General features: G+C 38.7%; 1 protein-coding gene across 9 annotated transcripts in view; it reads left to right on the forward strand.

Annotated features, from left to right (window-relative positions):
* Positions 1-13,512, forward strand: part of LOC104925371 (ecto-NOX disulfide-thiol exchanger 2) — a 167,427-nt gene that overhangs the window by 101,146 nt on the left and 52,769 nt on the right. For all 9 annotated transcript variants that reach the window (XM_027281191.1, XM_027281184.1, XM_027281182.1 and 6 more), the window contains one exon: positions 11,733-11,864. In XM_027281191.1, the coding sequence (XP_027136992.1) occupies positions 11,733-11,864 (132 nt within the window). The remainder of the gene's footprint in view (positions 1-11,732; positions 11,865-13,512) is intronic.

Consider the following 13,512-nt stretch of genomic DNA (forward strand, 5'->3'; position numbering starts at 1 on the left):
CCAAAAACGCCTGTGGTGCAAACACTAACACGCCCTCTGAGCTCGCAGTCCCGGCAGAATATATAAACTGAATATAATTGAGACATGAAGATGTCACCTTGGCCTTAAGGAGATTATAACTAGCACTTTTCAGTGCTTCTTGACATTTTATTGACCAAATGATGCATTGATTAATCAAGAAATAAAATAATTGGCAGGTTAATTGATAATGAAAGTAATTTGTTAGCTGCAGCCTTGATGTCCTGTTCGTAATTTAACACACTACATATGCACAGTGTTATCTCTGCTGCTCATACTGCAGTTCTGTCAAGATACAAACGGATGAGGTTCCCCATGTCTTGAAGCTAAATTCAGACTCATCTGTGTTATCTAATAAATGTAAGAGAATGTTTTATTGATCTCTGATTGATTATACAGCAAATGCATACAGGCTTAAACATGGTTCATCTGGTTGAAGCAGCTTGTTTTCTCATTTTATGTTTCTATCACATCAATTATTGGCTCAACTCCTTCAGGATTCAAAGCCAGGTTTTATCTCTTCCCCTTGCACAGCAATGAATGATCAAATTGGCAATTACCTCACTCCTATTCAGATTTTTGTTCTGGTAATTGAGTCAGTTTCTTCACATCTGTAACATGGAGTGTATTAGACACTTTGCATACTCACAAATCAGTATTTACTGTTGTGACAGCTTGGCCATCATAAGAAATATTTCAGATTTATAGCTGCGACTGCTCCAGCACAGTGAAATAGATGCTGTGTATCATTTCCACATTAAAAAAGGACACCATTACTCTTGCTCAGTAATAAGATCTGTTGGGCTTTTCTTTTTTTTTCTTTTTTTAACCTCTTCAAACCTGCAAGGATGCCGACACCCTCGACTATCTTTGAGGCTGTAACAGACTCAGTTTTAAACGTAGAGTGCAGAGTGAGGACTCCGTTGCCACAGCAAAATGCAGTCCAAACAGATATGATTTTATGCAATGTTTAGTACATATTTATGACCAGAAAAATTGTGCTCAGCTGCATCTCAATCTTCCCAGGTTTCAGATGAAGTGACATTTTGTTGACCTGGTATCTCCCCCGAAAGAGGTTAAACAGGTACAATGTATTATGTAACATACTGTAGGTATTTGGAAATAAGCATCTCAAACATTGCTTGTGGTATGGAAGCATACTTTTTTGCACAAAGCTTCATACGGCTTTATGTAGCGCTTCACTGGTTCATTGTGCATGTTTGAATTAATAAGCTGACAAATGACAATTGAGTTTTATATTATATGATGCCTCAGTAATTCATTGTGCATGTTCAAATTATGAGCCAACAAATCAAAGAGAGATCCATAGACCTATTCCCGTCCTTATTGTTTTCTTCCAGGTGTGACAGAATCACACGACAATAATCAGCTTCTCTATAATTGGACAAACCGTAACTGCTGTCAGTGCGGACAGAAGGATGTCAGCAGCCATCTCAGTAAACCTGTTCATTAAAGGAACTTCCTGTCTCTTCAAGCTCATCATTCTTACAGATCAGTAGCAGCTGTTTTGTCGCATCGTTAAGATCAATGCTACAATCAGTGTGCTCCTGCAGTCCTGTCAGTCATGTAGTCATATTCCTGCTTGTAGATGTCAGAATCGTCTTAGTTAAGGATGTTTTCTGCCTGGTTTATATTCAATAGTTTCAAGGGATTCATGTGTTTGTCATGATTAAACTCAAAGGTAAAAGGACAATACATAAGATGTCTGGCCAGAAATAAACTCTTCTCATCTGGTGAACTCTGGTGGCAACTCTGCCCTTACCTGTCACTGTACCTATTATTCTAATTAATACAATGACATGTGAAGGTTTCAGTGTCTGCCCCAGAAAGATTTCATGCCTTAACTTCTTTCTTACTTTATTTACAAGCTCATTTTATTCATGACAAAGCAGTCATACCACAAGGTCCATTTAGTAGCTGTTCTGGAGCTCATGGTCATCCTCAGCAGATGGACATCACTCAGTTGATGTGAAATTGTACAATTTTCGGAGAACTTTCTGAGGACTTCTCAAGTGAAACCTCTTCATAGTTTGAAACGCTCTTCAGAATAGCAATAGAATTCAGAGTAGCTGTTTTTAAAGCTCAAGAACGAACTTCAATTCCCCTTTGTGTTTACTGGTGCTTCTGTTTTACATAGTTCATTCAGGGTTGCCTTGTCTGAATTCCTTTCTGCATGCATGATAAAATGTACATCAACATAATCTTCCCCACTATTTGTGGAACCAGTGAGTGAGTCTAATAGACGGGATATAGATTCTGTTTCACGTTAATATGACTGGATCCCCCCTCAGAGAAAAAACATAGTAGCCAGCAGAGATCATGTTTTGAAAGGGGCACCGCAAGGCAGTTTATATGAAAAATGTGTTATCTGAATATTTTATAGAGCCCAAATGATACATATTGGTTAGCCTATCACAGACAAATCAGTATCATGTATATGTTATCCGATATGCACTGATTCCGGTATACAATGCGAAAAAAGAAAGAAATGCGTTGGTGTTTCCAGCAGAGTGCACTGCGATTTACACAACTATGTCAGATAGCACAGAGTAAGAAAAGAAACCACTCTCATTTATTTAAACTAGAATTGATTGATAATGTATGTGTTAAATAATTAAACTTGTTAAGCATATTTTACTCTATATTCCTTAGTTATTAAGGTTATTTCTTTTAATAAAGCAGCTTTCTGAGTACTTTTGCATAGTGTTGTCAGTGCACAGTACACATAGAAAAGATCAGTTTTCATTCAAGCTCAAAAATTTGCTATACTGGCCAACATCAGTAATCAGTATTTCTTTCAGAAATCCCAGATTAGTCGGGCTCTAATATTTTCCACTGTCTGCTACGTCTCAGGAATGCTACAGGCAATCATCCGTTGTTCTGCAGTAGACCTGAAAACAATGTCTTGTTTGTGCAGCCCTTCAATTGGATTTGGGTCCAGTCGGAGTTGAGCATAGAATTTTTGTTATTCTGTCCAATCAGATGTGTCAGAATCTAACTGCAGTATGTCTGGAATTACAAGTTCAAAGTATCATATAGTAAGTTTATTGACTGCCACCTCCAGCCACCTGATCACTTGCATTGTCCAAGCAGTGCAGTAGACTCTGCTGCTTGCACAATGCGCCAACATCTAAGTGAGGCGTTCAAATGTTAGCTTTGCAGAAACATCACTAGGCACTGTGTCAGCTGTATTGATTTCTTCACCAAACACCAGTTTTTACAAACGTGGCACTTTACAGGCATGCCCCGTTTGTTGCATTATAGGTTTCACAGACGACCTTGCATCATATTATTTTCATTACTTTGGAAGTATTGATGTGGTGACGCTACAGCTCTCTTTGAGATCTATCTTCTTTTTCCTTCTTTCATGTGCTTTGTCTCCCACCCACCCACCCCACCAGATATCACAGTAATCTGTTCTTGTCTGTCACCTCTCTCAGCCCGATAAGGAAGGGAAGAGTCATGCTCCTGTCCAGGAAGGGATGTTCCTCCTTGACAACATTGACACAAACACTTGCCTCTGCTCCATTTGTATAAAAATAGCTCCTGATAAGGCACCAGAAATTGAAGTTGTTTACCCTAACTACTCTGATAGGGAAGTCTTCCTTCTAAAATAAATGCTAATGTCCACTGTACATCTGTTTAATTTTCTCGTTGCTTAGAAAAGACTATAAATTCATCCACCAAGAAAACAGTAGACATATTAGAAGGTTTATAGCTCTGTAGCTCTTGGTATGCACCAGTGTTGCATCAGTCTTTGCTTCATAGTGGAGTCCAGTCACGCAGTATTAAAAAGTCTTTTTCAGCTTCTGGCCCTTTCAAACCAAGCGCTAAAACTTGTTAAGAAAATTATAATCAGGCATTTAGCTGTAGTTGCTGAGCAAATCCACTGTAATTTGTTGGTTTATTATCTCAGCAGTATTATTCTATCCCTTCCATTCTGTATGATTAGCTGGGATGAATGCATATAAGGGTAAGCTTTTGTTGAACCCAGGACTCTGGGTGAATTTATGCAAAGCAAAGGCCGTGCACATACACGATTGCTAACATGAGTGCTTGGCTTGCTGTTTGATTGTTGTCAGTTGCTTTGTTGTGATTGGCAGTTTGATGAGGTGTGCGTTTGGCCAGCAGCTTTGCTTTTATTGATCAGTTAAAGACTGACATGGCTTCATCTGATCTGCACAAGTATATGTTCAATGTGCTGGAATGGCTTTATTAATCATGCGGAACAAGTGAAGAATTGAATTGATTACAGTCTGGTGAGGGTTCATAAGGGTCATATGAGCAGAAAGAATGAATATTTTCAGTCCTGTGGAGCAAGTAGGATTTGGTGCGCTTTGACGAACTTAATCATGAGTGTAGCAAAACTCGCTAAAGCTTTTTTGAGCACCTGATTGGGCTGAAATATGGTTTGGATATGGACTGCCCTTTTAGTATATCGCTGGAGTTCGAGTCTTAGTCGCCTCCGCTGTGAATTGGGTTCAAGTTAGTTTTTCCGATCCAATTTTGGAAGCAGTAATTTTATTTGACACTGCCACCACTTCATTAAAGCTATGCTCACCTGTTAGTCACAAAGGCAACATAGATTCACTCCCAGTCATCAAATCCCAATGGCTTTATTTGCAGTGGACACCTCACTCTGCGTTCAGCTCATTTGTCAGCAGGTCTTTAGGGACTTGGTATTATGATCACATTTTTAAAGGAGCACTGACTTTGAACAGGGTATTGTCCCATTCAAATTCCCTGTGCTGGAAAATGCCTGGGGTTGTCTCTCATCCAGCTTGGGAGGATAATAGAATTACTCTTTTCCATAACCATATAAAGCCATCATTCTTGTAGTTTCAGTAATGGCATTACAGTCATTCAACAGGCAGGTCATTTTGTTTTACATTGTTAAGCCTCTGTAACCCATTTATTGTTGGATTTAAATAGGTTCCCATCAACTTAAAGGTACCCTGTGGAATTTTCTGGTAAACAAAGACATTTTCTGTTTACACTCCGTGTTTCACACAATGTATTTCGGTCAGTATCTTTGTGGTCTAGCAAATGAGTTCAATAATCAAGAAATCATACTAACAACCTGATATAAACATTAAACAAGTCTCACACATTGATTTGCAGCTTCGGACATATCCAATGCTGCAAATTGGAGACACTAGAGAGCTAAATGGTTTGTCTGATGGTAGATGATTTATATTGTTTTACAGTACATTGTCCTTTTGCCAGCCTGTACCAACCAGTCAAAAACAACAGCATTGTTGCAGCATAGCAGGAAAACGTCGCATAACGTAAGCTACCACCTAACCCTGTGCATGTACCTTTCTGTATGCAATGTGAGAGAAATTTATCTCAAATCTGAGTCAGAAGTTGGTGGGTCTCATCTGGATTTTTGCACCTCTTTGTGTGAATCATGTTGGGGTTTTTTTCTCTGCAACATCCAACATAGAACATGGCGAGGTGTGACATGTGGTCCGCATGGATGCTTCTCGGCAGGAGCTCCATTTTTCAGGATGTTCACGAACAAACTGATGTATCAGAATATATCAAGGTGATTGAAAGAGAAGAAGGTGCCAGTGTTTTGTTTTTTTAAACACACACACACACACACACACACACACACACACACACATATATATATTTATTTATTTATTTATTTATTTATTTATTTATTTACCCATTTGAGACCAAGCTGTCTTCAGGCGTCTTCTGTCATCCTTACATCTTCTTTTTCTTCTCTGGTCTTAAATGAGACGGAGTGTAATATAACACTCAGGGCACTCTTCACTGTGCCATCACTAATCACCAGACCCCTACCAGTTTTATCATAATTAACAGATCAAAGAAGCGGAGAGAAGGGCACTGATACATTATTAAACAGACCCTGTGTATGTGTGTGTGTGTGGGGATGAGTGTGTATCCTTGTGTATGTTAGGCACGTACACTAAGTGATTGGAAAATAAAATGGGGATCCTCATGAGCACATTTCTTCATTTTCTTCTTGTACAAATTGTGCTCTAAACAAGGTTTTTTACTAACACAGACACCTTCATCTACACGTTCTTTGCTTCTCCTCACACCGTAATGACACATATTTTTTTAAATGACCCTGAAGGTGCTCTTTTGACCCACGTGTCTGTATTCAGAAACACACACACACACAGAGACAAACATACAGACCTGCATTGAGGAGAAGATTAAGGTCAAAGAGGCATCTGCTTTCAGAGAGCAATTGTGCACCGGAGGCAATTTTTCTATGTGCTTCCATGCATAAGTATGGACACTTCATACATCCCTCCAGATGGAAAATGGCAGACATCTCTTCCAATATCGCATCTCAGACCAAAGAATCAAACTGGGCAGCAGCAATTATTTGGAGTTTTATTCTTTACTCTGCTTGGAGGACATGTATTGAAACTTAATTATGCTCATCTGTCTGCTCAACCACTTTGTGTTCTGTGATGACATTATATTATACACTAATTGTAGGTTTTTTGTGGTAATGACTATCATCAGGCCTCTGTGCTTTATTCATCACTGCAATGTTCGAGGTTCAATTTCAGGCAGCTTCCATTTTTTACTTTCCTCTTATTCCATGTCATTTATGTCATTTTGTCTTGTCAGCATCACATCTGTCTATTAAAAGTGACCTTTCCTTTCTTTCTCTGTCCAGCCCTCATCTATTTAGCTGCCTCTTGAATTTGCTCTCTCTGGGCTGTAATAAACCTGTAGTTAGCTGTTAAAACCATGTGCATTTTAGACTAAATGGCCCCTAGCGTCTCTCTGCCTGCTGTTGGGACTTACGGCCAATGGGCCTTTAAATGACCTAATTTCCTATCTGCCTCCTGGGGGACCTTTTAGGGAAGCTAAATGCTGGTCACAGCCCGCAGAGAATGAGTATCAGGAAAGCTATGAGTTGAGGTGGAATCAAAATTACAATTGCTAAGATCACCATGGGTGACATCCACGCATGTATCCTGGTGAGACCGGTGTAGTGTGTTGCACACTGGGGGTCTTTTAACAGCATTTTGATTAGTATTTGTTACTTTTTAGTATATTTTTCTTTTTGGATTATGGTCATGGTTGCATTAGAATTCCCTTAGTGTTTTCTGGCATTTATTGGTGATTAGCTTAATGATTTGAATACTCACTTGGTACATAAAATGTCAAAAGATTATAAATTATGTCATCATTTCCAGAAAATTAAGTTGGCATTTCTAAATTGCTCGTTTTGTCCAAGCAAAAGTTCAAATTCCCTTTAAAAATGACTTCAACTACTGAATGGTCAAAATAGTTGTGAAGTTTCTAACAGACTAATTTATGAATCAACTTACCATTTCAGCTTTAGAAAGCGTTCTTGGACTGTTATCATTTCTGTTTAATATTAACCCTAACCCTGTAAGTCTCTTGGTATGTGGTACCACCACATTTGGACATGTTGACATCCAGTGAGAAGAGATAAAAGTAACCTCCACCTGTAGCTCTACTTAAATCTGTCCGGGCTTAACCTGATTTATGTGTATTAAGCTTGGCGCTACAGAGGTCTACATTTGGATCCCTGTGTCATGAGGTCTTAGCTGCACATGATTAGATTGTTCAGTTCATATAATTAGATGTGGCATTTTTAGGAGTTGAAGCTAAATTGAGCCAAGAGCTGAAAATAATTTGTTTTATTGTTTATATATTTATTTTTTGCTAACTCTGATCATCTGATCTTGGAATAAACAATTAAACTGCAGGGATTCAAATAGGTACTTTTCATTTTATGTAAAAGATTGGCTTCAAAACAGCATAGCAAAGTGGTGTAATCCATGTTTCAACTTAAAAATATTTACCAACATTAATTCCCTCACTGGCAGTATTGTCCCTGGCTCCTGTCCCTCCTTTCTGGCAAGGTTAACTCATGTGTTGTGTATATTATTATTTTTTATTATTTTTTGTATTTTTTTTTTGTAGCAGCTGTTTGCTATTCCTCCCTCAGCTTCATATATTGATGTAATGTTGTAGGTTGGTTGCTTTAAGGGGAGCCAGGACTGACTTCTGCCCTCAAGGTCACTTTTGCCATGCCAAAATCAAAAGCCCTCAGTGATTGACGCACCGAGCTGCAAGTCTAAAAAGAATAATTGATTCATGGAGGAAAGAGTATGTGTGTGTTGGAAAAACACAAGACAGCATAAAGCATTTGAGTCAATGCAGCATGGGCAACAGAAAAAAGAAAACAGTTTAGTGCGATGAAAGAAAGTGATTTAATGCACATAATGGGCCAACAGATGAAGTCAATGATGTATGACTTAAATGCAGATTATTGTCAACAGGGTCAGAAGGCTACTGTGTAGAGAGGTTACACTTGACCTGGCACTTATTATACACTTTAATGTAAATGATCCTACCACTCACATGCACAAAGATTTCAATATGAACCTTACAATCAATAACAAGTTTGTCCTTCAGCAAAGAACAGAAATTAATTCTGCTTTAATGTCTTTGGAAATCCATTGACCTCAAATGATTTCCCATCAAAGGCAATGTTTTGCTGTGTTTTTCACTAGGTATGAGTGAGTACAGCATTATCTGTATCTGTATCTGTTAACCTTATGAATTATCTGTATCCATATCCGTACTCGGAGTGGGCGGGGCCTAACCCAGAAGTGAGTGGGATTCGACCCAAAAGTGGGTCGGGTTGTCTTGAAATGAGGACTTTAACCGGTATGTTATTTTAAGCATGGAATTGATATGGGTTGATCAGAAATTTGTTATATTTATTGCTGATTAGAAAACTATTTACAGGACAGCATCAGCATTGAGCTTCAGATCAAGGGTTTTGACCAAGATAGCAAACAATGAATACAACACATGCGGTTGCAATTATGAAGTAAAATGTAATGAACAAGAGTTTATATACTCAACATAACTTTTGTGTTTGTGTGTGTCTTAATTTGTAGTATTATTTATACCACTACTACAAAGTCCAAAAAACTGGTTAGAGCCAGTTGACGGTTTAAAAAAAACCAAAACTCTGACGACCAGCAGAGAGAGAGAGTGTCTGACAGGCAGAGACGCGAGTCGCATTCTACCAAGCACGACGTCTGAACGAACCCACGTTTACCAGAACTTTACTGGTTAATAAGTACAAACGAAAGTTAAAGCAAACCTGATGCTGAAGAAACCCTAAACGTTAACGGAAAAGACCCACGAACCTGAGTGACCGAGGAAGAGACAGAGAGCTGTTCTGTGTGTGAGTGAGCACAGCGGGACACAGCAACACAATACATCTGTATGTGTGTAGGAGAGGGGCGCTCTGACTAGCGCAGACACAGTCAGCTACCCAATGAGGATTTTCATTCAATCTGAGCACAGATATTGACTCATATTGACTCGTATTACTCGTATAATACCCGTACTCGGCAAAAGTGCTTTATCCGTACCGGATACTCATTTCAGTATCCGGCTCAACTCTAGTTTTCACTCAGAATTCAGTAGATTAGACGGGAGGACTGAGATGGATTTTTAACATATAGGAATTATTGGCCAGTAATAGTGTATGGATAAAGGATGTCATAGTAGGGTATATGAAATATCAAATCATACGTGTAAAATGTACATTTATATCACTATTAAAAAAAACATATCCCGATTCAGTAGATTTCTTGAAATTGGACTGAGAAATAATTTATAGATATAACAACTAGATGGGAGTTATAACACTGGTGATACTGAAAGAAAACTTTTTAAAAAAAGGAGTTTTTGGCTTTCTATCTCGCACAACAGCCACGTTTGCTGGTTCAAGCTTGGCAAACCGAAGGTCTTTATGCTCCTCTGTGTTTCGAATCATTGTAAACTCTATCTTTGTGTTTGGACTGTTGATTGGATAAAACAAACAATTTTGACAATGTTGTTTTGGGCTGTTTTCACTGTTGTTTGACATTTTGAAAGAAATTTTCAAACAAAAATTACCAAAAGACTATGCAATAATAAAAAAATAATTCAGGCCTGATTGTGATATTTTAAAACAGATACCTCAGTGTCTGTGTGTAAGTATAGAACCTGCATCGCAACTGGTGCTTTAAGAAACACTTTTAACATCATTTGTCATGTGATTATAACAAAAATAAGTTGAATGATTCACTCTTGATTTTAACTAGGAACCCCGCTCTATTGCATCGTTAAAGATATGAAAGGTTGAAGGTTTAGGATATGTCACTATACTAATAATACTAAATCTCATACCATCTGTATCATGATATGAACAACATATTGAGGTTTTGCCCAGCTCTAATTATCGCTATTTATATTATCAAAGCAAGAGTAATCAGTTAAAGTGAGGACATCAAATGTCAAACTCTGAGTGTGTGTATCCATCAACCATTGCAGTGGTGGCAGTTAATGTACTGTAAACTGTAATAAAAACTGCTATAAAACAATATCCCCACCACTCTCCTCCTTCATTTTAAGTCCTCGAAAGTGTCCCCAGTTAATGGGGTTGTGTTAGTTAACAAGCCTGTGAAGCCCTCGTCAGCAGCATTATCACAGCGACACACAGACACAGGCGGTTTTATCAGCCCTCTCTATGGCGGTGACAGCAGACAGCCATGAAAATTAGTAGCTTGGGGAGGGAAGCAAAAAGGCAAATAACATTATTACACGTTGCCAGCTGTGTCTGAACACCAGGAATACCAGTATAGTGGTTGTTGTGCACACAGACGCACACAGAGAGCAGAGTGTTGCCTCCACAGTGGGCTCTGCCACAGACCTTCTGAGGTGTGAAGTGTGTGCAGGGTGCAGCTCTTCTCATTATTAACAGTAGTGTTGGCTTTGGCATCAGGAGAGAAGAGGGCAGCTTGGCTCAGCCAGCAGGCACAGCAATTTACAGGTCTGTCAGAGAGAAAGGGGTCGAGCAGAGGAGAGAATTAAAGAGCATTTAGAGCTGTGAAATAGACTGCAGATGGGAAGAATGAGCCGCTGGTGGATGTACGATGTGTTCATGTTGACTTAACTTCAGTGTTTTTATTTTGGGGATCTAAATGTGTTTGCTTTATTATGCAAGTCTTGGCAGAAAGCTACAAGTCTGGAGTTGTGAGTTTTTCCAAGGTTTAGTAGCAGAGCGCCTGGCAAATGGCTGATAGCATCAGGATTTGTGCTCAGTGCCATGATAATCTTGTTTAACGCTGTATTATTTTCTTACTCTGGCTTGCAAACAAAACCTCTGATCTTTCAGTAGAGTACTCATTGGTGTACTTACTCTGTAGTTATATGAATTTATTTCTCTCTTTTAAATCTGCTTCTATCTAAACGACCAAGATGCTACATTGGTGTTATAGTTTATTTATCAGTCCTACAGCAATATTTCCAGTTGACTCTCAGTACAGGTCATTGAGACAGAAAGAACCAAGAGGTTAAAGCCTCAGTGCAGCAACTGACCAACATTAGGATGAATAGATTCTAAAAGACAGGGTTGTTGAAATCACTATGGTGTCAGAACGACCGCAGGGTCACAGTGGCCTCCCTTCTCCTTTCTCTCTTTCAGGCAGAACATACAATTCGGCTGGTGATAATGGTATCCCACGCTGTTGGAAACAATCTCCTACCTCAGTCTTTCCTGTAAAATGAATGACCTCACATCATGATGATTTCGAGGTCACAGAAATGATACTGATTCTTTTTTTTTTTTGTCCCTTGTATTTTTTTTTTTCCTGCAGAAGGGATTTGTAACATGACAATGGACTCCAATTCGATGACAATGCCCATGTCAGACCCCAACGCCTGGGCAACAGCCATGAACAACCTGGGGATGCCTCCTATTGGAATGACTGGACAGCAACTCATGCCAGGTAGCACACAAACAACCAGACAACACCCGACCACAGACACTTTGTGTTTAAAGTCTCAGTATTCCACTGGCAAAGATACGGTACTGTGGTGTTGTTATTGGAAATGTGATGTCAGGATTTTGTCATTTATTCAGTATTATGTAATTCTGGTTGCCCAATAGCAATGATCATGTATTTTTGTTGCAATTGCAATTTTACCTCTTTCTAGAAGCATCAAATGCAGATTTAACATTTGTTACTGTAATTATCTTTCCTTTGTCAATGTAGAAAATCAATCAAAACCTCAGTCAACAAGTTTCCAGGTTAGATCTGTGTTTAAAGACTGACTTTTTGTAATTGTTTAGGGCACGGTTTGTTCCCTCTTGATTTGTTAAGTGGTAGGTTTGTTGATTAGGAATGTTGTCTTTGAATGCACTAGTGTTCAAGAGTGTCGACTATTTAAAATACGTTTGTTGGAATAAACAGGATGAGCTGAGTCACCAAGTTACAATCCTGTAAGCAGTCTTAGGATGGCATGCACAGAAAGGCAAGCTTTGTTTGACAGAGCAGCAGGTTTTGTTTTAACCTGTAACACTGTCTTAAGTTATTCAAGTCAAATCACTGAATATCTTTCTGGTGATACTTAGTAGGGAATCTGACAAATTGTTTAATCATTTCAACGATTCTTGATTGATCAGCAAGTGAAAAGACAAAGGACAGTGAAAATCTGGAGGCGCATTGGGCTACATTACATTTCAAGGTGAAATAACATTTAGTAAACCATTAGCTATTATTAGACAGCAGCTACACCTTCCTAGATAACGTTACTGATTGATAGTGTTACACAATACGATATTTCATATTCCTCTTTATGCCACACAAAACACATTGCTAAAGTGCTAGCAATACAGCTTTGTATTTGTGTCTTGAGAGATTTCTGACTTCAGGTGACGACAGGTCGGCTAACGTTACATCGCAAGCTTGATTACATCCCATGCGTTTTACTTCCAGGCTTGAAAAAATGTGTCCAAGATGTGCTTTGATATTTCAAAATTGATTTACACCTTTCCTATCGTATCACGTAACACTATCAAATGGTAATATTAGCTAGGAAGTGGTTGAATGCTGACATTAGCTGTTGTCTAATGGGTTATCAAATATAATGTTTACCCTCAAAATGTAGCCTGATGTCTCACTGGATATTCACTATGCATTATCTTTTCAGTTGCATATCAATCAGACAGTCAGACAACAACTAGAAACCTGGACCGCAGCAAAAAAGTCTGTTGCCGTTAGTTTAATAGCATCTGTTTGACAGTCGAGTAACAGTAGATTATGGGGATTAAAACAATTAAATTTAATTCATTTGATTATCTCTGCTGTTTTATGACCACATCAAAAACTGAACTGTTATATCTAGCGTGATAATATTCAGCTCTGCTATCTACAGTATAACATTAGGTTCAACAGCACCCTCCCACTCTCCATCTCTGAAGAGTTATTCTGCCATGTCTTTTCTCTCTCCTGTAGAAAACCTTTCCCTAAAGCCTTTTATAAATCACTTCCCACTTCTTAGCCGAAATGCACTTTCATATTTGAAATATGCCAAGCTTGTGTGTCTGTGTGCGTGTGTGTAGATGCATGTGTGTATGCACTTGGAGACGTCTTC

Source organism: Larimichthys crocea, chromosome I (genome assembly GCF_000972845.2).
Source record: "Larimichthys crocea isolate SSNF chromosome I, L_crocea_2.0, whole genome shotgun sequence".
Lineage (NCBI taxonomy): Eukaryota > Metazoa > Chordata > Actinopteri > Sciaenidae > Larimichthys > Larimichthys crocea.